Genomic DNA, 26,324 nt, shown 5'->3' with positions numbered 1-26,324 from the left:
AATACTAATTTATATTTTTCAAATGAATTTTTATTTCCGTTATAAATGCTTATATATTGTCTTATACTTAATATATTCTTTTCTGTGCTAAATTGAATTTAATATAATTTTCGTATATCACGTTTAACAGGTTAGTTTTACATCTACATGCTTATTATCAGTGAATTTTTGCTACCATATGCTTAATATATTGTTTTGTCTGCTAACTTGAATTTACATGCACTAAAAATCACGTTTACAAAATATCACGTTTGCGGCTCGGCTCATCGCGATGAACCGCGAGCTTGGCGAGTAAAAATGCAACGGCGCCAACGGGTTCTAAAGCTTCCGTAAAGCTTCTTCATTTAATCAACTTTCACATCAATAATCATTTTTCTTGTTTACTTAATTACTTACTTAATACTAATTACTTACTTAATTAATTTTCCAATCTCGCTTTTCGAAATGCTTTTAAATTTGTAATATCTTTAGGCTACATTACCATTTTGCTCATCACATCGCGTTACATTCCTTCCCTTAAAAAATCGTTTGACTCCTCCCACAAATAAAATTTCCTTTCCCTGTCATGAAAAATCTGAAAATGCAATAAAAATTATTGTTATTCTTGAAATATACTTTTTTATGTTGAAATATACTTCACACATGGCGGTGAGATTAGTTTAGAAAATATGTTTTATTTTGTTATTAAAAACAATTTAGAAAAGTGAATTTCTAAGACAAGCAAAGGTATAAATTATTTGTGACTTCTATAATTTGCAGTTCATGTCACCATTCTTGAAATAAAGATATTGTGATTGATCACGCCTCTCGTTTAAAATACTTACTTAGGTTAATATTTATTACCCTAAACTAGTTCATAATGTTTCATTTAGAAGTAAAATATTCTTTAAGGTTTTGTTTTTTTTCATAACTGAAGCTGCAGAAGGGAGCGCCACAAAGTAGGGCGGAGCAAAGTGACACATAGTGAAAAGTCACCGTAAAGTAGTGCCATCAAACGACGCTAGTTTTAACTATATCTGTCAAGGCCAACTTATACTCAAGGCCTGCCAGTGTGAAAATATTCTTTTCTGTTTTCGGTGGCCTTCGTGAAATTTCTACTGACGGCAAGAGGGCGCTACTATTCCGCTATTCTTTGCGACGTTACAATGAGCAGAATGATACCCGAGACAAATAATTATCTTGTTATATGTAAAATGTTATATGTAAAAATTAATATATATAATTTAATATATATAGTCAGAAATTATACATTTCCTTTTAAGAAAAATATTTTTATTTAGAAAGAAAGCATGAAATTTCCAAGTTATCCCATTTTTTTTTTTTTTTTTTTTTTTCATATGTGTACAAGAATTGATTCTGATTTTAATTTCTGCTTGCATCTAGAGTTATCTATTCCAATTTAAGGGTAATTTAAAGCACATGTTTTACTTTTAAATTATTTATATAGTACGAAGTTAGCAGGTAGCTTCAGAACATAAACTATTTCAGTGCAAAATTTTCATCGTATTAATATAAGTTGTCCTGTGCAACAAAATAATTTAGAGCCACTATTAAGTACGTAAGTAAGAAATTAATAAATGATGAACCAAAATTTGTTTGTACATACCAAAGCAGGTAGACTTTGTGTATAAATAGTTTTTACTCTTGTGAAACGTTTCAATGTACTGCAAATTGTGTTTTTCATCATTTCACTTTCCAATTATTGCTTATCAGAAGAATAATTTTTATTAAATTTTAAAAATGCCTTACAATATATCACGCAAGAGATGGCGCAACCAGGGCTCCAGTCAACTAAAATGCTTTTGATCACTACTAATAGATGGCGCCACACGAGCACTTCTTTGGTTCAAAGTTTACTTATTCTTGAAATTAATGTAGATAATTAGAGAGAATTATATTTTTGTAGCGTAGTTTGCGTGAGATGAGATCACTTGGGGTCACGTGATTGTTTCTGTCAATACTGTCTAACTGGAGAATCAGGATGTTGAACCATGAAAGCATAGTAAATTCTTAAATTAATGTCTTTTTATAAATTTATTGTCTTTATTTATTGGCGTTTTAGAAAATTTTAAACGATATTAAAATGCTTATACCTTCAAAATAAAAAATTCTTAGAATTAACATTTGCTAAAACGTTTTATGTGTATGTTGTCGCCAATAAAGTCTGCTTGGCGTGATTTGCGCCGAAAATTACACATCGCGACTTTCAAAACATAGTACATAATATTATCTATTGACATGACTGGTCTAGTTAAATCTAGCATCGACAGAAGGCACCACATTACGGTAACTTTTCACGATCAGACACGCTTTGGTCCGCCCTACTTGGATTGTGGCCGCCTCCTTCTGCAGCTTTAGCTATGAATAAAACAAAACCTTAAAGAATATTTTACTTCTAAATTCAACATTAAGCACTAGTTTAGGGCTATAAACATTAACCTAAGTATTTTAAGCCAGAAGCGTTGTCAATAGAATGTTACAAAATTTTTATCTCAAGTATGGTGGCATGAACTGCAAATTATAGAGGTTGTTTAGAAACCTCTATAATTGTAGTGTCGCTTCAGTTCCGTTAAGTTTCTAATTAAATTTAGTTAAAGAGGAATGGCAACACCTTCTAGTCTCCGCGAAGAACGAAGTAAACAAACTTCGAGTTTTTGTCACGCGATGCTACGTGCATGTAAAATGTAAATAAATCTTATGAATAAGAATCTATAACATCGTAAGGAATAAAATATTGGTTCCACTGGATTCAGAGAAGTGTTATTTTTTTATATTTGCACACCAGACACTTCACTGGTGTATCCCGGCGTGATCGAGTTCTACAATGGCTGACGGGGACGAAACCGAAATTAAAGCAACAACTGCACTGTCGTCAAGGTAAGCGTTAAAGTTCCTCCTTTTTGGAAGCCAGATCCTAAAATATGGTTTATTCAACTAGAAGCACAATTTAGAAATGCAAAAATTAGTGCAGATCAAACAAAATATGATTATGTTATAAGTTCCATTGAACCCGATATTTTGTCACAGGTATCTGATATTTTGCTAAGTCCACCACAAGATAATAAATATGAGGTAATTAAAAATAGACTAATTTCATTATATGCTGATTCAGAGACTCAAAAAACCCAAAAATTACTGTGTGAGTTAGAACTGGGTGACAAAAAGCCACCTCAATTACTGTGTGAGATGCGTAATTTGGCTGGCGATAAAGTAACAGATACTTTCCTAAAAACATTGTGGCTACAACGTTTACCCGTTAATATGAGTAGCATTATATCTGTTAGTAGTGAAGATTTGTCAAAAGTGGCTACAATGGCCGATAAGATTTGGGAATTAAACCCTGCTATTCCCCAAATAGCTACTGCGTCATCCATAACGGTAAAAACGGAAGTGATTGAAAGTTTACAAAAACAGGTTAGTGAACATAGCTTACAAGTTTCTGCTTTAAACATGCAACGTCACAGTCGTCCCTATTTTCGTAACCGATTCAAATCACGAGATAGGAGTTACAGTGGTAACAGATCTAGTGATATTTGTTACTATCATAAAAAATTCGGTGATAAGTCATTTAAGAGTAAACAACCCTGCAACTACTCATCAACATCACAGACAAATAGTCCGGAAAACCAGCTCCCCGTCTCTCATTGACGACGGAGGGACAAGGGTTGCAGCTGAGTCGTCTTGTCATCAGCGACAAAGAAACGGCTACCCAATTTTTAATAGATACCGGGGCAGAAATTTCTGTCATTCCTCCCTTGCCTACAAATAAAAAAAAAACATCTCAAAATTAGAACTCTTTGCTGCAAATGGTACGAAAATTAAAACATATGGCCAAAAATTACTCAAGCTTGATCTTGGACTCAGACGATCATTCACATGGCCTTTTGTAATTGCGGACGTAAACAAACCGATAATAGACATGGATTTTCTTGCAAATTTTAACCTTTTGGTAGATTCTAAAAATCGCAAGTTGATTGATGGTACTACATTCTTAACAACCAATGGAACTCCTTGTTTTCAAAATAACAATAATAATATTCCGATTTTAAATGCAGTAAATGATCCATATAAACGTATCATTAAGAACTTTCCGGATTTGTTAAAACTGAATGTAGTTAATAATAAAGTTAATCATAACATGGAACATTATATCGAAACCAGAGGTCCACCAGTTTTCGCTAAAGCCAGGAGACTGTCAGCTGAGAAACTTAAAGCGGCTAAAAAGGAGTTTGAATTTATACTCCAAATGGGTTTATGCAGGCCATACAAAAGTAACTGGTCGAGCCCAGTACATCTCGCTATGAAGAAATCAGGTGATTGGAGACCTTGTGGAGACTATCGAGCGTTAAACAACGTCATGATTCCTGATAGATACCCTCTCCCATTTTTAACTAATTGCAGTTCCATTTTAGCTGGAAAAAAAGTTTTCTCAACCATAGACCGCATTAGAGCGTACCAACAAATTCCAGTTCGCGAAGAAGATATACCGAAAACGGCCATTCTCACTCCCTTTGGCTTATTCGGGTTCCCATTCATGACGTTCGGCCTACGAAATGCGGCCCAAACGTTCCAACGTTTCATGAACAGTGTGTTGAATGGACTATAATTCGTGTTTTGCTATTTGGATGACATTCTAATAACCTCTCCAGATGAAGAAACTCACCGAAAACATCTACGAGCAGTCCTCGAGAGACTAAACGAATATGGCCTGTGTATTCATGCGGCAAAGTGTAAATTTGGTCAAACAAAACTTGCATTCCTTGGATACGAAAGGTCAGCTGAAGGACTTAAACCTCTTTCAACGAAAGTTGATGCCATCAAAAATTTCCCAAAACCAAAGTCATTTACTAGTTTAAGACGATTTTTAGGTATGGTGAATTTTTATCACAGATTCATACCAAATTGTGCGAAACTGCAACAATCCTTTAACAACATTGCTCAGTGGTATTAAAAAGAACTGCAGAAAAGAAATAACCTGGACGGCAGAAACAAGAAACGCCTTCCAGATCTTAAAAGATGCACTTATTCACGCCACAAACTTAACTCACCCATCCGAAAAGGCTGAAATATTGCTAACAACTGATGCTTCTGATATTGCCATTGGAGCCGTTTTACATCAGATTGTGAATAATGAAAAACAACCCTTCAGTTTCTTTTCCGGAAATTTGACATCAGCACAACAAAAATATAGTGCCTACGACAGAGAATAATTTTATTCGATTATTTCGCACGGTTCTGCCCACGGTCTGATAAATGTAGAAAGAAATAAAATTATAAAAATGGCTGTCCTTTTCGAATTATAACTGCTACATACATTAAAATTATATGTAGTTTAAGATTTTATATTTCCATCAATTTATTAGTTTCTTTCAGTGTTCTTATTTATTTCCTTCTATTCTGCCCTTACATAATGCCATACATTTAGGATTACTTAACTTTAAGAATGATAATTTCAAGTAATTTGATAAAACTGTCACTTAAAACTGAATAATTGATATATATATGTGTGTGTGTGTGTGTAAATAAATCAGTTTTAATCAGTTCAGAATATATATATTCTTTTTCTGAAAAATTTATTGAAAGAGTAAAATTAAGTAATAAATAAATGCACATGTTTCATTTACACATTCTAAAATGACTGAAATTAAGTACTATTCTGAACATCAAATATGAAATGATAATAACGTATACATAAAAAAGAATTTAAATAATTTTGGAGCTCATATGTTATCAAATTATATTATATATACTATATGCATATGTATGCACACAAACACATACCCACAGGACATTACAGTCAAAAGAGTTAATGAGGAAATGTCTTTAGTTAAAAGCATTTTTGAATAATTTTTATTTCTCAACTATTATTAAAATTAGGTATACAAATACATAATTTATTGGAGCTGTGGTCTTGTAATTGGCATCTCAAATTTTACATCTGTCATCTGATAGTCATTAAAAAATTTCATGTTGTTTGGTGAGTATATTTGAGAATTTTAGTTGCAAAAGAACAATCACTAAATTTATAAAACTATAAGAATTGTAGTTGCAGCTAAATTATTTTTCATATTTCTTTCTTATAAAAAGCAGCATAAGTTTTTTTCAATTAAAATTACTGCTGCTCTTAATGAACACTCCATCTAGCGAATAACCTTGGTACATATAATAGTCGTGGAAGAAAAATAATGTATAATAGTTACCAAATTAAACGAATATAAAGATGTCAATTTACTGGTAAAAATTTTAGTTATTTTCAAATTTGCTGTTTTGCTTAAATCTTTGATTTAAAAGAAAATTTAGATATTTTATTATGTGCTTTCGATGATATTGAATTACTTGATATTCAGTATCATCGAAAGGTCCGGATTATAGATCATTCTGGATTATGGGTGTCCGAATTAACGACTTTTGACTGTATAATCAAAAAGGGGGGAGGGAAAAAAAGAAGAAAAAACTAACTGTGTCTGCATTCACCTTTGCTGCATCTTTAATCATTATATTCAAACCATGGAGGTACGAAGTAAGATGGAGTCGCCCTAAACAAGTTTCTCCGTATCCTGCTCTGAAGCACCGGCAATCCCTACGTGGTGACCAAAACATTGGGTCATTTACCATTGAGTTCTATGGGATTTGACGCGTTCGGGTGTAAATATTTTGTAATTACGTCACAAATATACATATAAATGTATATATTTTCTTTTTCTACAACACTTCAGAGTCCTAAGTATGTGAAAACAACATATTTTTAAACAACATTTCATTCTGAATGCAATTTAATGATATACTTTTTACAGGACAGTTTTCTCAGAATGGTTTAATTTGAATGAAATATTTTCACAAGTTTTCGTTAATTACATTAGAAAAAAAAATTAAGGTAATTCGATTTTATTCGGTTAAGGTACAAAAATTAAGATCAAAGTTTATTGTATTATAAATATTAAAATTATGCATTATTTCTTTTCTATTTATAGAGCTTCTTCCTAAAATACTTTCTTAAGTATGACATGATTTTTGGCTTCTGAGGCATCTTTTAAATCGAAAAATGTAAGTCAATTTATAATTAATGCTCTATTCGGTTCATTTTAAATTAGAGAATTATTAGGAATTAGCGAAATACTTTAAATAAGTATTTCCTAATAATTAAATAGGTATTAATCCTAATAATTAAGTAGGTATTCCTAATAATTAAATAGGTATTAAATAGCATTTGACTTTCTCTGAACATTTCTGAAAAGGAATAAAATAAGTTTTTTTTAAAGTATTATTTAAAACTTGTAACTGAGTTATTATAAAATGTAAGGGGAATAATTCTTTTAATTATACTTATCAGATTTTTTTTTTACTCTTCATTTCAACAATACATATTCCAAAACTCTTTATTACGTTCTTAAGTGCGCATCTCATAGCATTTGCTTTACAATACCTTTTAACAAATTGCTTTCCAATACGAACAATTCTTGCTTAAATAGTTTTATAACGTATTTCAAAAAAAAAAAAAAAAAAAAAACGCCCGTTCTTTTTTGAACAGTCCTCGTATTATAGTGATCTCAGTCTGGTGATTTGTTGCCCACATGAACCTCCGAGAGCTTTTCAGTTATGAATCTACTGCAAAGTTTTCAAAATTTCACTTATTTGAAGTCTGACATTACATTACCGTATTTGACGGCTTATAAGACGCACTTTTTTTCCTAAATTTGGTCTCAAAAGAGTTACCTGCGTCTTATACGTGAAGGACACAGGTTAACTTTCAATACTGAATGCTATTTTTAGCCCGGATAAAGGTCTAGACACACGTAACTTTTTCTACATCTACATGTGTGTGGCCTTCTAAATAAGGGTGCGTCTTATATGCCGTCAAATACGGTAATTTCATTACCATTAAATCATTACTAAGCATGAATATAGTCAGTTAATATTATCAAAATAGCTAGGGACAGTTACAGCTAAAGTGTTCACGTGAAATATTTTATTCCAACTAACACTATCAACAGGTGGTCGTTTGGAATTCTCATGTGCGAATTTTTTACTCTGGGTGGCAACCCATATCCTGGAATTGAAATAGACGAAGAATTCTACAAGAAACTAAAAGCTGGATACAGGATGGGAAAACCAGAATTTTGCCCAGATGAAATGTGAGTAGACTGGATATTATTTTCTAAAGATATTTTAAATTTACTTATTTAAATGTATGTTAATAAAGAAAAGTGTTCGTATGTCTGTCCTTTGTACAAATCTACACTTTTATTCCGACTTTGATTATCTCTGACACAGCCAAATGATGGGTTTCTGTTTATATAAAGATTCACAGGGTGCACACTCAAAACGGTATATTAGACCAGTGCACTCATGAAATACATCTTGCTTCTCTTAATTTAAAGTCGCCCTTTCTGCGTTCCCGCTCTCAGTGGATGTCATGCATTCTAATCAAAGAATGGCTACGTTTTTACGAAAATAAATATTAATATTTCTTCAATTTCATTTTTGAAATCATGTCACTCATTTTAGGTTCGCATAGCTGTTGTTGCCTTCCGTTATCAGTTCCTACTAAAACCGTTAGATAACACCACGTTCTTTTACCCTTCGGAAAAGTGTAGAATTTCTAGAGCAAATTTCTTTCGCTAAAATTTTGAAATCGGTGAAGAAATCGGCCAACGTATTTGATAATTTTCCGAGAAAAGACGTAACTAATAACAAAGCAAACATAACTTCTTACTAAAACCGTTAGATGGGGCCGTCTTAATTATATCTTTAGAACAGTATTGAACTTTCCAGTGTAGAACCTTTAGAGTAGAATTTAAATGCTCTCACTATCAGCTTTTTACGAATTCTGTATGTATGCAAATGGTTTCAGTGGAATTGTGAGTGAACTGTAGTACTTTATATTTAATGTAACATGAAATGCTTGAATCAGATTAAGCTCTGCTTGAAAAATAAGAATGCAGGGAAGTATATTTAACACAGAGTAAATAGCTATCTGCCTAAATTGGCGAGATAGGATGATGTTCATTGAATGGCTTCGTGCGAAAAGAAAGCAGAAATTTACAAAATACGTGTAGCATTAAAAAAAGAAGAAGAATCGGTTCTTCCTATGTGATAATGATTAATGTGTTTGTGGAATGATCGGAGATCAGGACCACTATCACTTCAATTACCCAAATACCGCAGGGCCTATATTTATGGCCTAATAATCTTCAATTTACTTAGATTGTCTATGTATCAGCCATTAGTTTTTATTTATCATGAACGCCCCACGCTTATATTATCCACGTTCATGAATTTTTTGAAAAGAATTATTTAATCTATTATTCCCATTAAACTGTTTGACAAATATTTTTCTTACTTTCAAAGCATTAAATACCATACCCAAGTAAAACCTCAGTGCATAAAAATCTTTTTTTTTTTTATTGTATTCTTACGAATTCTGTACATATCAAGTAATTTTAGTGAAATTATTTGTAAAATTCCAATATTATTTTGTATAATGTAACACGAAGATCTAAACAAGCGAAACTTTACCGGAAAAGTAAGAATACAGGTTATTTGATGATTTTCCGAGAAAAGACGTAATTAATAACAAAGCAAATATAACTTCTCATTAAAACCGTTAGATGGGGCCGTGTTAATTATATCTTTAGAACAATATTGAACTTTACAGTGTAGAACCTAGAGTAGAATTTAAATGCTTTCACTATCAGTTTGTTACGAATTCTTGTCTATTTAAAATTGCGTAAAAAGCTGTCTCTCTCAATGGCGAGATATCGCCAAGATGGCGATGGAGTTGGCGACTAATTTTTGTCTCCAAATTTAGCGAGAAATGGCAAAAGTCGTCAAAACATGGCAACCATTTGGCGATATTTTGGTCCGCTCCCTCTTTAATTGTAGAGGGTTTTTATTGTAATGAATGACTGTAATTGATCCGCTGAGAAACTGTAACCGTATCAGGCCTCATTGTCTCGATGAATTTCGAGAAGTACTAGAGATTTCTTGGCAGCCGCGGAGAAACTACATAAGGCCGGAGAGAGCATAATTTTATAAGTTATTAGTTCTGATCTGAATTTGAAATACTGAGATATCAATGGCAGCTTCGCCTTTTAAATGAGCTTTGCATTCTGTTGTGTTTAAAGTTCTTAGTGCTTTTAGATGCAAGTACTGATTGTACTCTGTGAAACTGTAAAGAGGTGTACGACTATTTTGCTGGGAATTTAGAGAATTGTGAAGTGTTTCTTTTGATAAATTAATTTAAACGTGGTTTAGTGAGCATTCAGTCTAACTATTAAGAAACCGTATGCATGCAGCAGTATTTTATTAATTTATTAATATATAATTTATGTATTATATTTATCGGTTCCATGTGCATTCAATCTAGGTATTAAAAACCCGTATGTATGAAGCAGTATATTATGAATTTATTATTAATTTATTAATACATAATTCATTACTTATATTTTTAACCGTAATAGGCGTTATCCAGAGGGGCTGCTAATTTCGTGTAAGCATTTTGCGTTGGTTCACCATAAAAGTCTGACTCACTTTTCAAATTGTTGCCACAAAATGTTAGAACCCTACATTATATTTTAAAAAATTAAATAATGAAGAATCTGCATGAATGTATCTATGTTACTCGCATTGCGAAAAAGCAACTGTACCTAGAGACATCAAATTTTGAATAACGTAGTCCTCCTCTCGAATATGGGCATCTGGAAGCCCAAATTTAGAATTTCGAAATTGTTTTATTATCTATTTCGTATTTTGTAAACCTTTTAAGAACTTTTGATTAAAAAACTCAACAATTTCAAAACGCTCCATTAATATTAATATCGCGTGCATCTTCAATCACGGCTATCTTATGCGGAAGGCTTCTTTACATTTCTTACTGGTGTTATGTACAGCCTAGCATCGCAAAAACGTAACAGTATCTAACGGCATTTTGCATCGAAGGACTTTGAATATCTGTATCCCTTTTCAAAAGTATTTTGAATCAATCGTGAAAAAAAACACCGCTTTGGAAGTAATATAAAATCTGGAAGCATTCAGATTTTTTTTTTAATCATTAGCCCAGAGGACCTTGGCTCAACAGAGCTATTAAATTTCGTTTCGCCATTTTGTGGCGTTTCACTTTTGAATTTGTTGCCTCCAAACATTGTCGCCCTGTGTTATATTTAAAGAAATTAAATAATGAAGAATCTGCATGAATGTAAGCATGTTTTTCGCAATGTGATAAAACAAAGGTACCTAGAGCCATCAAATTTTGAATAACGTATGTTTCCACCCGAATATGGGAATCTGGAAACCCAAGTTTGGAATTTGTTTTATTAACCATTTCATATATAAGGTATTTCTCCCACCTTCCTAGCGTGCCTTCGTGGTGTGGTGGTTCTGCACAATGGGCGGTATCCCGAGGTCCGTGGTTCGATTCCCGGCGAAGGCAGTTGCTAATTTTTCATCTAGTCTGCTTCCAAAAAATTCTAATGTCTCTTCATTGGCGCCCGAACTAAAAGGGTTGTGTATGATGACTCTCCACACCCAGGATTTGGCGATTGGGTCTTCTATAAACCCCAGTCGCCCTTTAAAAGGGGAAGTATATAAGGTATTTCTCCCACCTTCCTAGCGTGCCTTCGTGGGGTAGTGGTTCTGCACACTGAGCCGGTATCCAGAGGTCCGCGGTTCGATTCCCGGCGGAGGCGGTTGCTAATCTTTCATCTCTCCGGCCTCCAAAAAAATCCTAATATCTCTACATCTTTGTAAATCATTTATGAGTTCTTAGTTAAGAAACTCAACGATTAAAGCGAGAAATGGCAACACTTACGGAAAAAAAAATTATCTCCAGCGCGAGAGACTGTGTGTCAGAAATTTTAAAGATATGCTGCTTTTAAATTACTATTTCGCAATATTGCTGTTGAATTGAGTTTTATTTTTTAAGTGCGAAGAACATGATATTTAATAAATTAAGGTAACACTCAAAACTAAAATAAGCCCCTATGGACGCGATATGAAATCTGAAAACTTTCAGATTTTGTATTTCTTTTATTTTTATTATATTTACTTTGTATTTAAGATTAGCACGGTATCAATATTTAATTTTTTTTAAGATTTTGGGTGTTCAAAAGCTTATCTTACCGAACCTAGAAGCATAATGGATGTTGATAACGTAATTAAAATTCCTGTGTGTATAAATATCAATTCTTAGGATGATTTCTATTTTCAGCTACCAAATAATGCAAAATTGCTGGAATGCTTGTCCCGATAACAGACCTGATTTCGATGATATTTCTTTTGCTATTGGGGATCTTTTAGAAACTGGAGTAAAGCAGGTACTAATTTTGTTTTGAAAAGCAATTTTATTAGTCTTTCCAAATGAAACATTTTCAAAGTAAATTTACTCTTCTTATATTTTACACATCTCTCAAATGTAGCACAATGGTACCTTAGTATACATTTCCTTTGAAATGCGTCCGAGTTTGTATAATATTTTGAATGAATATCTTTGATACGACTTGAATTTCATGACTTTCCGTGAGCCTCAGTAAGCCATTTGCCACTATTCAACAAACAACCGGCATTATAGCTCGTAATTTTCAAATGTTTTTGTATTTACACGTAAAATCAGTTACAAATTCGTTAACAAACAGTTTTAGGAAAGTTAATGAGAAGAGTCAAGCAACGAAGAAGAGTGTTAGGATCATCATAGTGAAAAAAGAAATAACTGAAAAGTATGAAGATAGAAGATGTATTCAGAACTTCGTTATTGCATACCGTATGCCGAGTACGATGGTTTCTGCGGTTGACATTAATAAATCAGCTACCATTGCGAAGGCGGTAAAATCGGCTTACAAACAAACATCATAGGGGTACACTGAGAAATTGCTTTTTATCCGGATAGCAGAAAACATTTATGTGCGGGATCATGTGCATTGCAAATAGTAATAGTAAGAATTAGTAATAGTAAGAATTTCAGTAGTAAGCAGTATTATTAACAGTACTAAACAGTATTATTAACACTATTACATAGTATTATTAACAGTATTAAACAGCAATAACGGTGTTAAAGGATATTAAGCAGAATTGTTATTTAGTATTAAACAGTAGCTTAGTATTAAATAGTATTTCAGTACTAAACAGCATTATTAACAGCATTAAACACTATGAACGGTAGGAGAAAACAGTATTATCATTTAGAATTAAACAGCAATTTCGTGTTAAATAGCATTTTAGTATTAAACAGTAGGAATTTTTGGTATTCTCCCTATAAGCGATGTCCCTTACTTTATGGATTGACAGATAGGGCCACTACTTTTTTTTAGAGTTATTTTTTCTTTCGCCATTTTATTCAAATTTGCATGATCAGATTTATTATTATTTAATATTAATAATTGTTTACGTTTAGCATTATTTATTTTGCTGTGTCTTACGCTGCGTATAAGAAAACTTTCAGTGCGCGGATAAAACTCTTTTTTTAATTAGATTAGCTGGTTTAAGTAGATTAGATTGGCTGATATTTCAATGAATTACTCGATAGTAATATAACTAAGAGTGATCCCCTAAATGTTACGGATGTAAGATATATCAATTAGTTTCGAGCATATAGTGAATGAAACAGTTAAGAAGTAAAACAAAATACACCCGATTTGGTACTTCAGTGTTTAGTTGTTGAAAAATCTATTTACAAACAATTTGTTATAAGCAGAGTATAAAAAAGAGAGAAATAATGAATTTAAAAAAGATAAATTAAACACCGTGGCCGCTTAAGATAACAGTTATTTTATTTGCTTCTAATTTCAATTCTTTGTAATGTAAACGTTAGAAAATAAGTTTCTATTTGAGAGTAAATTGATAACAAAGAGTCGAAGACAGCATTTTAAAAATTCTTGGCAAATTGAACGCAAACTTTACATGTGAAGAAAAGATCGCTTTTACAAACAAAATAGTCTGAAAAGAGGTGGCGCCATCTAGTATAAAACTGATTAACTAACGAATTCCGGTATATCGCCAGTTGGGACAATACCGAATTTTTTATGAGAACTTGAGTAATTATTTTCCCTTTATTCCTTGCTGAAAAATTTCGTTTGGAACGGATTAATCTGGAACGGATTAATGACATATACAAAGGTACCACTGTAACTTATTCTTCTGCTACTACTAAATATTTGATTTTATGCAACGTGACAAAAAAGTAAAATGTTTTGATATACTTTTAGCATTATCTGGATGTGAATGCTCCATACATGGAAATGAACCGCAAAATGCTAAATCATGATTACTTTAACCTGCAGACAGCACAGAATCAAGGACAATCTCATATTTATGTTAATTCAGAAATATGTAATAAATCCTTGAATGATAATACTTTAGTACTGTCAAAACAGTGTCGTTCTGAAGCAACTTCAAAAGATAAAACGGAATTAAATTTTTCCACATTTTTGGACACTATTACAGAAGATGAAGTAATGAGAACAGAAACAATTGAAGAACAAAGAAATAGAGCACGCCATGCTGATTACCCACTCATGGCAGAAAGCTAGAAATAATTAACGTAGATCTAAAATAATGTAATATACTCGAATCTAATATTCATGTAAAGATTTAAATAACTATTCTTGCAGAAGATTGCATTGTTCAATAAAATACTTTCATAAAAAATTTGATGAAAATGAATAATAAATGAATTTTAAAACAATAACTGTGTGTTTTAGTAAGCAGTTTAAATCTTTAATATCAAGAAATGAAGAATCTATTTGTATAAATGTTTGTATAGCGCAAAAACGGTGGAACCTAGAGCCACCAAGTATTGAACACTCGTAGTCCTTCACCCGAGTATGTGCACCTCCAACACAGAATATTAAATTTCGAATTCGTTTTTGATTTATTTCATTTTTTCTACAAATTTAATCAATTTTTTACTTCTTTGTACGAAGTAAAAAGGAAGTATTATAATCGCGAAAAGTTTCAGGCAGCATATTTCAACGAAAATATCCATTTTTACCGCTATCGAATGCAATTTAACGATGTTTTGCATGATATTTCTACGTAAGGAAAGAATTAAATACTCTTTTCCTCCAAAAAAATTATAAAACTGCTTTAAAATGAATTCTGAAGAAAATTTTTCGTGGCGTCTGTACGAACGTATTTACGTACGTACGTATCTCGCATAACTCAAAAACGAGTAACCTCAGAACATTAAAATTTTGTATATAGGACTGGTATAACGTGTAGATGTGTACCTCGTATTTTGGTTGCAGTCGGCCGCACCAAACGTATATAAATATATTTATATATATATATCTACTCTGTTACCCGGCTCAGTGATCTCAGTTTCTTTACTCGTATGTGTTTGTAAATTTTACATTTTTTGCTTTAAAAATGATTGAATTATGTTGTTCTTATCTTCCGGTTAAGGTTTTTATGCCTTTAGTAAATCTGTATGCAATATTTTTAGAATTATCAACAATTTTAAAGTTGCTCAAGTGCCTCTAAGCCTAATAATTTTCTTCATGGCGACCATTGCTTGCTCACATTTGAAACAGCAGAGTAGTGGATTTGTTGCCAATCTAGAGAATCTTAGCTTCGCAACAACAAGGAGTGACGTTTGACCAAAAATTAACTTTCCTTTCTCATATTTTAAACCTAAGAAAGAAGTGTTTAAAAACATTAAATATTTTAAAAGTGTTGGGGAACACCTCCTGGGGTGCAGAGCGTTGCTCTATGCTTCGCATTTACCGAGCGCTCGTCCGCTCTAAACTGGACTATGGCTCAGTTGTTTACGGATCCACTCGGTCATCAGTATTGTTAAAACTGGATCCTGTTCACCATCAAGCTCTGCGGATTTGTTCAGGAGCTTTCAGGACTTCTCCTGTCCAGAGCCTGTATGCTGATTCTAATGAACCACCACTTTATCTGAGGCGTGAGCAATTGTCACTTTTACAATATTTTAATATTCTATCCCAAGCTGAACATCCCAATAAGTTGTGCTTACTTGATAATGTGTGTAACACTTTATTTGAAACACGTCCATGCTGTGTTCCTACTTTTCCTTTAAGAGTTCGCCCTATCATTGAGGAACTTTCCCTGTCTGATATGCGCCCCCAAGCAGTACAGAATTTTGAAATTCCACCTTGGGAAAATTGACGGATTCAGCTTCCTGATGGTTTCAAACATCACGTGAAGGCAAGCACTAACGAGATCGTTTACAGACAACTCTTTGCTCAGCACAGGCACAAATATAGCAGTTATTATCCGATATATACAGATGGATCAAAGTCAAATGATCGTGTCGGGATGGCATTTGTATTTGAAGATTACATAGAGGGCAGATGCCTGCACCGTGCTTTCTCAGTCCTAACAGCTGAACTAACAGCAATATATTATAGTCTTTTGTACATCTCAAAGCTCTGCCACAAAAAGTTCATATTTTATACAGACTCGTATAGTGCTCTTAAATCTTTGGAAGCTTTTCCCAACACTCAGAATCCTGTGGTAGTGGATCTTCTCAAAATTCATATAAACTTAACGATTCCAGGATATGAAGTCCTGTACTGCTGGGTTCCTGTACATGCTGGAATATAGGGAAATGAGCTTGCAGATATCGCAGCAAAATCTGCTGATGAACTGTGCAGTCGCCTTATACCTTTTAGAGATATCTGCTGTGTCATCAAGGGAAAGGTCCGATAAAAATGGCAGCAAATTTGTGACGTTCAGCATCACAACAAGTTGAGAAATGTCAAGTCCAATATTGAGCATTGGGAATGTACTGAAAATCGTAAGGAGGAAGTTCTTTTGACTCGCCTCAGAATTGGTCACACTAGAGTGACACATAACTATCTTCTCAAAGCTGAAAATGAGCCTGTTTGTTTTGATTGTAATGTTTGTTTATTTGTTCGTCATATTTTAATTGAGTGTGCATGTTTTAATAGTCTTCGCCAGAAATATTTTTGTAGCTGTGACTTACCTCTCGACCGTTTAATCGGAAGAGAGGTAAATGGTAATTTATTTTATTATTTAAAAGAGACTGGCTTTTATTACCTAATGTAATTTGTTTTGAAGACTGTGTCTTGAATTTTAATGTGCGCTTTTAACTTGTTTTTATATGACTTCATCCTCTGGATTTGGTACATTTGTCTATTTTTTTTTTATTGTATTTTAATTTCATCAATTGTAATCATGCCATCTCGTGTTTGGCACGCTATAATCATCTTTGGTTTTGCGCCATAATCTCTCACTCACTCTTTTATGATAGCTGTAAATATGAAACAAAAAAAAAATTCTAAAATGAGGTTAAATTAATTGATTATGTCAAAGCACTGAAGAGTTATTTGCTTAGTAGATAAGGCATGCCTTTAAGGAAAGCATGAATTTAAAAACTTTTATGATAAAGGTAAATATAAGATGAAATATCAAACAAAAATACATCTGGAAATAAATGTAAAATACGGTTAACTGATTATTGGTGTTACGAAAACCTACAGCATTAATTTAAGCAACTCAAAAAATCAATCCAAGCGAAAAAAAGATAACGTCTATTTCCCTATACGCTTTTCAAGTCCCCAGTAAATAAATCCTCATATATTTGAGCACAAAGCTCACCCGATATGCTTTTTTAAGTGCCCAATTATGCGCCTTAAATAATTGCTCGCATAATTGGGCACAAAGTGACCTAATTTCACACCTTCCGCAAAACTTCACTTACGAATGACAGAAATCTGAATTCATCGCAATGCCAAACATACATAGATGCAAAAAATCTCTAAGGTGATGTTCTTTGATAGATGACCATGCTGAAAATATGCCTATTGCGCATGCGTGAAGCAACTTCAATTCTAGGGCGAAACGCTACTCGAAATTCCGATTCCCAGTTTTCACTGGAAGTTCCGGTTTCCAGTTTTCAGCTTCCGCGAAATTCATCACTAGGTGGCGCTCGCAATCTGCTACACTTTTGCTTTACGTTCTCTATTTGTAATGTGGCTCGTTATTGACAAAAAGTATATTTAATTAAAACGTGCCGCTGTAACTAATAGTAACATAGAATGGTATATTGTTGCGTTCTATACGGCAAAGATTTCTTCCTTTTAAAAAAATTTACGATTGTATTTAAATAATTATTCGCAACATATAACTGTTGGAAGCATTTCCATATGTTTCATGCAATACAGATTTAATACAAATACTAAATAATACAAAATTTCTTTAACAAAAGCAATCATCACGTAAAATTTTAAAGCTTTAAAATTCTTTTCATATGTTTCTTTCGCTCAGCTTTTGTATATAAACAAGCTTCTTGATATGTGTGTGTACGTGTGTTCAGCTTCATGTTATGTTTTCGACTTCCTGAAATAAAAATATCATAATTTTTTTTATCATTCTGGAGATAATCTCTGTTTTCTGCATAAATGATATTTTAACCTTTCATATATATATCCAGAAAGTAGATTACGTTTTGGAATAAAAAAATAAACAAAGTATAGGAAACAAATTTTATTATATACAGATGAAAGCCACACTCAAATACTACTTTTCTACATAGTCACCATACAAATTAAGGCATTTATCGTAGCGATGTACGAGCTTGGAAATTCCTTCGTCGAAAAATTCGGCCGCCTGCGCCTTCAACCACTTCGTTACCTCTTCTTGCAGCTGTGCGTCGTCATCAAAACGCTGCATAGCCAGCCACTTCTTCATTGCTGGGAATAGGTGGAAGTCGCTCGGTGCCAGGTCGGGACTGTACGGCGGATGAGGAAACAACTCCCACTTAAAAGATTCAAGAACTTTACGAGTGACATTTGCCGTGTGGGGCCGGGCATTGTCGTGAATCAACAAGATCTTAGAGCTCAACATTCCTCTGCGCTTGTTTTGAATTGCTCTTCTGAGTTTTTGGAGAGTTTGGCAATACCTTTGAGAGTTTATTGTAGTGCCTCTTTCCAGGAAGTCCACCAAAATTACACCTTTTCTGTCCCAAAAAACAGTCGCCATCATCTTCCTTGCCGACATTGTTTGCATGCATTTCTTGGGTTTTTGTGGAGAACTTGTGTGCCCCCACTGCATTGATTGCAATTTCGTTTCACAGTTCACATGTTTCACCCATGTTTCGTCACCAGTAACGATGCGATCGAGTAAAGAGTCACCATCCTTATGGTAAGCGTCCAAAAAGTTCAACGCTGCAGTCATTCGCTGATTTTTGTGGTCCTCTGTCAAGATTTTTGGAATCCATCTTGCACAAAACTTGTGGTAACCAAGCTTTTCGCTGATGATTTCGTGCAACAAACTTCGCGAAATTTGTGGAAAACTCAAATAAAGTTCCGTTATTGTGAAATTTCGATTTTCACGGACTTTAGCATCGACTTTTTCGAGAAGTTCGGCGGTCACTATGCTGGGTCTCCCACTTCGATCTTCGTCGTGAACATTGGTTCGGCCATTTTGAAATCTTATGACCCACTGACGCACTCCACCTTCAGTGATAATGTTGTCCCCATACACTTCACGAAGCTGCCGATAGATTTCTATTGGTTTACAGTTTTTTGCAGTCAGAAACCTTATTACTGAGCGCACCTCGCAGCTCGCGGGATTTTCAATTAACGCAGACATTTCAAACCGTCACAGTATCTGAACGGAGCACAGCACGAACCTCTCACTAGCACGGCTAGATGCAGACTGAGCTGCGCAACGCTCTGACCCCAAGATGGCCGCGCTAGCCCCGCCCCTAGCGGACACAGACGGAAACGTAATCTACTTCCTGGATGGCCCTCGTATATATATATATTAATTTAATGCAATTAAAATTTATGAATGCATCCACGTATATATTTTATAAGAAATGATACTTGCGTTAGCTTTTTTACGAAATTTATTACTTTTTAGCTCCCATATTTGTTATCTTTGATCCAGAAACATTTGAATGCTGGCTGTACTAGCTTCAAAATTTTAAAGCGCATATCTCATTTTAATTAGTGTGATGCTGTGCATGAATTTCTCTCTTCCTGGTTAAGTGTTTTGTGGTTGCACTTGAAGTGATAGACATTCATGTCACATCCATAGATATATGTAATTAATAGAGGTAACACTTTTTGTTTTAGGAAATACGGTTTTATTTTTTAAAACTATGATATTTTTTAAATATGCTGTCAATGATATTGAAATTAGCAGTCTCAAAATTGTTTTTTCCCTTCGTCCCAAACTAGTTGCTACACTTCGGTCGAAAGTTTTGTCTCAAATTAGGTGCTACATTTCAAGTAGGTGGAGTCATATATAACTTTCGATGCAGTTTAGTAGATGGACATCAGTAAAATTATAAGGTGTACTACAAGGAATGTAATGCTTGCATACTAGGTTTTCATTCTCAGTTTTTACTTTCCACACATGTAGCACTTATTTTGGGACAATTTTATCCATGCAAATTTAGAGGGTTCGAACGCTCTTAAGCTACGCCCCATTTTGTAAGGACTAAACCGCCCGTATTTCAGACAATTTGTGTTTATGTGATTAAGGCAAAGCCTTGAGGACTGTCTGTCTAAGGTGAGGGATGGCTTCGTGGAAGAATTTCTAAGGCGAACTGGCTCATATACACAAGACAGATAATTCAATTTACATTTAATTAGCCTGAAGATTTTAAGCGATTACTGATGACAGTCTTTCAAAATGGGGCGTGGCTTAAGGATGTGCCAAAGCTGGATTTTTGAAACTAATTTGGTACTGATTTAAGGAGGGAATGCTTGGTAAGTAAAGTTGTTGTTGATTGATAACGTAGCACCCTGATATTTCTGGAAAATGTGCAAACAAAATCATAAAAACTTCAGTATCAATAATCAGTACTCAAATGTAGCAATTAATTTGGGACAGAGGGTATATATGATTCATTGTGATTAATGTCATACATGTTATTATTATATGCTGTAGAGGATATTGAGATACTTGGTATTGATCACTAACAGGCTTAAAATTTTATATAAGTTTCATTATGATTTGTCATTATTATATGCTGTCGGTGATATTGAAATACTTGGTATTATTTTGAATATCTGTAATTTGCGTTTATTCTTCAGAGCTCTAAATCTGCCTTATTTAAAATATTGTTTTTAAATATTTCCTAAAAAAGTATTTTATATTAATTAAAAAAGAGAAGAAATCTACAGTACCTAAAACCAAATCTCTTTTCGAAATACTTTTACTCTTATGTATTAAGAAATGATCATTTATTAATTTGTTAATTACATATTTAATAGTGGCTCCAAATTATTTTGTTGCACAGGACAACTGATATTAATACGCTGATAATTTTGCGCTGAAATAGTTTATGTTCTGAAGCTACCTGCTAACTTCGTACTACATAAATAATTTACACAACATGTACAACATTAAGTACAACATGTGCTCTAAATTATCCTTAAATTAGAATAGGTAACTCTATTAAGTACAATTAAAAATAGCGTATATCTAGATGCAAACAGGATTAAAGTCGGAATCAAGTAGCTGACGGTTACATATGAAAAAAGAAAAATGGGATAACTTGAAATTTCATGCTTTCTTTCTAAATAGAAATATTTTTATTAAAAAGAAATGTATAATTTCTGACTACTACAGATTAATCATTTTGAAATTTTGCATGTAACAAGTCGATTATTTGTCTCGGGTACCATTCTGCTCATTGTTAACTTCGCAAAGCGTAGCGCCATCTTGCGGTCAGTAGAAATTTCACGGAGGCCACAAAAACACAAAAGAATATTTTCACACTGGCAGGCCTTGAGTTTGTTTGCCTTGGTGTTTTCGGTGGCCTCCGCGAAATTTCTACTGACCGCAAGATGGCGCTACTATTCCGCTACGCTTTGCGCCTTTAACAATGAGCAGAATGGTACCCTAGACAAATAATCGACTTGTTACATGCAAAATTTAAAAACGATTAATCTGTAATAGTCAGAAATTATACATTTCTTTTTAATAAAAATATTTCTATTTAGAAAGAAAGCATGAAATTTCAAGGTATCCCATTTTTCTTTTTTCATATGTAACCGTCAGCTACTTGATTCTGATTTTAATTCTTGCTTGCATCTAAATATACGCTATTTTTAATTGTACTTATTAGAGTTACCTATTCTAATTAAGGATAATTTAGAGCACATGTTGTACTTAATGTTGTACATGTTGTGTAAATTATTTATGTAGTACAAAGTTAGCAGGTAGCTTCAGAACACAAACTATTTCAGCGCAAAATTATCATCGTATTAATATCAGTTGTCCTGTGCAACAAATAATTTGGAGCCACTATTAAATATGTAATTAAGAAATTAATAAATGATCATTTCTTAATACATAAGTGGAAAAGTATTTCGAAAAGAGATTTGGTTTTAGGTACTGTAGATTTCTTCTCTTTTTTTATTTAATATAAAATACTTTTTTAGGAAATATTTAAAAACAATATTTTAAATAAGGCAGATTTAGAGCTCTGAAGAATAAACGCAAACTACAGATATTCAAAATAATACCAAGTATTTCAATATCACCGACAGCATATAATAATGACAAATCACAATGAAACTTATATAAAATTTTAAGCCTGTTAGTGATCAATACCAAGTATCTCAATATCACCTACAGCATATAATAATAACATGTATGACATTAATCACAAGGAATCATATACTCGCTCTGTCCCAAATTAATTGCTACATTTGAGTACTGATTATTTATACTGAAGTTTTTATGATTTTGTTTGCACATTTTCCAGAAATTTCAGGTATGCTACGTTATCAATCAACAACAAGTTTACTTACCAAGCATTCCCTCCTTAAATCTCCTCAAATCAGTTTCAAAATTCAAGCTTTGACGCACCCTTAAACAGAAAGTGTATTAAATAGCTTGGATTTGTATCGGGAATGTCTCGCGATAACAGCGCCATCCAGCGGAATTGAAAAATACGATTACCGAAAACAGTGAGGAAAATTCCACTATATCTTCTACAACACGATAACATGGCTACATGTGATAACTGAGTAATATTATACTGTAACTCGAATTTTAAATCATGAAAATGGTCTGGTTTCAAAGATTGTTTAACTGGTTTCTCCGGATGAGTAAATGGAATATGAGCCAGTTTTTCTTTGAAACTTCAACGCGAAGGCATCCTGCCCTGGAGATAGATAGAGCTCGGCGTCTTAATCTTTTGCCCTCTTCTCTTATAGGCCGTCGTTCTAATCAAAAGAAATCTGTAGTAATAACCTCGGAGAGAAATCGCGTACAGCGGACATCTTTAAATCGAAAAAGAGATTGCAGTTGAGGAAACGGAATATTTATTTACCACCAGTTCAATACTAAATCTATGGGTCAAAGTAGAAAAAAAAGGTTCTTCACAGTAATGTGTTGAATATATTAATTCTACGCTCTCTCAGGGTCAGTGTGCATAATCTTGGTTATAGCACATTTAATAAGAAGATGTGTAATAAACCGGCAAAACAATTAAATACTACATGTTAGAAAAGGGGTGGGCTTTCTGTTATGAAGGCTTGCCAGACTGACAGGAATTCCAATTCCCAGTTTTTGGTGGCTCTCGCATTCTGCTACACTTTTGCTATACGTTCTCTGTTTGTAATGTGGCTCGTTGTTGACAAAAAGTGTATTTGAATAAAACGTGCTGCTGTAACTAATAGAATGGTATATTGTTGCGTGCTATACTGCAAAGTTTTCTTCCTTAAAAAAAAATTACGATTGTATTTAAATAATTATTCGCAACACATAACTGTTAGTAGTTTGTGTTAGTTTTTTTTGTTTTTGAATTGTTGAAGTGTGAAATTCGTTACTGAAGTAAGCAAGTTGGTGTTAAAATACGTTTCTGAAAATTTGTGACTTGTGACGCGCTTTCGAAACGCTTTGAATTACATCAGAGTATAAAGTTTATACAAAGCTGCGGCTACCAGTAGCTAACAGCTAGGTTGGAACTAGCCATGTCAGAAATAGATATAGATGATTTACGCAAAATATCTGGATGAACGGGTTGTCCGTAACCTACCGAAGGAAACGTTATCTGATTATGGAAAAGATACAATTAGAAAAATCAGGTTTGAAGGCAGGACTGGTTACTGAGATAATTCAGCATATTTGAGAGCAGTTAAGTGATCTCGAGCTAAATATGCAAGTGCAGGAAACCCCTAAAATTAGGAGGACAAATTCTAAGCTTAAAAAGAAAAACGTGGTCCATGAGGACGGATTTATTGCCCCTCGCAATACCCTAAAAAGAACGCGATCTGAGAATGAGATAAATGAACCACCTCAGAAAATTAAATTTGCGGATTTACAGAATGACGACAAAATGGATAGTGCAGATACCGAAGGTGAATTTATTGCCCCCAGAAAAACGGCAAACCATATTCCCCCAATCGTGTTAGACGAGTTCAGTGGCGACTGGGATAAGATAAAAAAGAGAATAGAGGAAGATTTAAAAATTAAAAGTTACAAAGCTGGAATGAAAGGAGATACCCTAACCATTCGAGCAAAGACCCCTGATGATTATAGAGCGATCACAGGCATGTTCGCAAGTGAAGGAGTCCCTTTCCACACTTTTAAAATTAACTCAGATAGACCGCTAAAAGCGATGATAAAAAAAACTACCCAGAACGATGAAAGTAGAAGCTATTGAAAACGAGCTGAAGGAGTTAAAAATACCCGTAGAAAAAGTGAGGCAGCTGACCAGCTATAGGGAATGTCAGATAGTGAAGCTACCCTTGTTTCTAGTTGAAACCAAACGAAATGATGATGGAAAGACGATTTGGAATTTGGAAAAACTTCGAGGACTTGATGTCGTAGTCAGAAAGTACAAGAAAAAGCCTGGACCTGTGCAGTGTCACAGGTGCCAGCGTTATGGACACTCAAGAGAGCACTGCCATTACAGAGCCCGCTGCATGAAATGTGCAGGTTGGCATGAAACGTTCACGTGCAAAACTCCCAAGGAGAAACTACCGGCGCGCTGTGCGCTCTCTGATGGAAGTCATGTCTCGTCGTAAAAGGGATGTGAAAAGTATCCTAAAATCGGAAAAAATGAACCCCAACTCTCAGCGAAAGAGCAGAAAGCTAGATTTAATTTGAATAAAGATGACTTTCCCACCTTGCCGGGTGGAAAAACTGACGAAAACGCCGAAACTTGGCCCAGTTGGGCGAAAGGCGGAAAACCTGAAGAGAACATATTTGATTGATTCAAAAAGCAGCTTTGCAAAGTGAAGGAACTTTTTACGAAGTTTAAGTCAGCAAAGTCCCTAATGGGTAAAATTGAAGTCGGCATGGAAGCCATCGAATACATTTCAAATATTGAATATGAGTTCTAATAACCATGCTCACGTGACAAATCTGATCGATGCGACGCATTCTTACTTAAGGATATCCCTTTTCAACGCAAAGGGTGTTTACTACAAGAAACTTGAATTACTGGACTTTTTATCGGCTCATGATAGTGACATTATGTTGATAAGTGAGACTCATCTCAAGCCTTGTGATAAGTTCAAAAGCCCAGGTTATAGCGTTATTAGAAGCGATAGGCTCAGGACTACTCGCGGAGGTACTGCAGTTGTAATCAAGAATCACATTAAATTCAACACTATCAAGCTCCCGACGACGACGAGATTAGAATACACTGCAATTCTTGCTAGCAGTACGACCAATGAGAATTACCTTATAGTAGCAGCGTACAACCCCCCCCCTCCCCGCAGGATATCAACTTACAGGACTTGACATCATAATGTCGATGAATTTCCCTACCATACTTGCGGGTGATCTAAATGCAAAAGATCGCTCCTGGGGAGCCAGGATGGGTGACAGAAATGGTAGTGTGCTTAAAAACTATATCTATGCAAATAACTTACAGCTAGTCACCCCAAGTGAATACACTTTCTACTGTCGAAGTGGCAAAGACATACTAGATATTGCATTACTTAAAAATATTAGTCAGACTCCCTTTCTTGACTTAAGTCAAGAAAGAACTGTCGTCAGACCACTATCCAGTAGTATTTGATTTTCACGGCTCTTACCCTGACCCTCCAAGGAAACGCACTAAAGTGGATTGGACAACTTTACAGATAAACTACGGAACATGCCTTGTAATCCCCATCTGAGAGACAGCGGGGAAATTGAAAGTGAAATTTATTCTCTGACTTCCAAAATTCAAAATGCGATTAAGAGTTCTTCGTATGCTTGCAGAGATACCTTGCGGAATAAACTCCCTGAAGATATATCTCGCGACATAACCCTTTGCGGCATGGTGGGTCAATATATGTCCCACCTAATTAATATTTATTTTCTTAGCAGTTTCCGTTAGATATTTTCTAATATTTTAAAAATAATCTATTTTAGTTATTATTTTT

The 26,324-nt window shown here is 34.0% G+C and overlaps 1 protein-coding gene across 2 annotated transcripts; it reads left to right on the top strand.

The window, feature by feature from the left end:
* The first annotated feature begins 2,644 nt into the window (after positions 1-2,644).
* Positions 2,645-14,651, top strand: LOC146993943 (mast/stem cell growth factor receptor Kit-like). 2 transcript variants are annotated; one of them, XM_085826434.1, is made up of 4 exons: positions 2,645-2,877; positions 7,992-8,132; positions 12,206-12,311; positions 14,196-14,651. In XM_085826434.1, the coding sequence occupies exons 1-4, from the start codon at positions 2,825-2,827 to the stop codon at positions 14,517-14,519; spliced, it is 624 nt and encodes a 207-aa protein (XP_085682560.1). In that variant the 5' UTR covers positions 2,645-2,824; the 3' UTR covers positions 14,520-14,651. The 2 variants fall into 2 exon arrangements, with proteins under 2 accessions (XP_085682560.1, XP_085682561.1); XM_085826435.1 differs by lacking the exon at positions 2,645-2,877 and adding an exon at positions 6,969-7,044.
* The last annotated feature ends 11,673 nt before the right edge of the window (positions 14,652-26,324 follow it).

Source organism: Stegodyphus dumicola, chromosome 11, assembly GCF_044657685.1.
Source record: "Stegodyphus dumicola isolate Sdum_Otavi_A_Nest chromosome 11, ASM4465768v1".
NCBI classification, from domain to species: Eukaryota; Metazoa; Arthropoda; class Arachnida; order Araneae; family Eresidae; genus Stegodyphus; species Stegodyphus dumicola.
The sequence above is the reverse complement of the archived record's forward strand: the minus strand, read 5'-3'. Positions and strand labels throughout refer to the sequence as shown.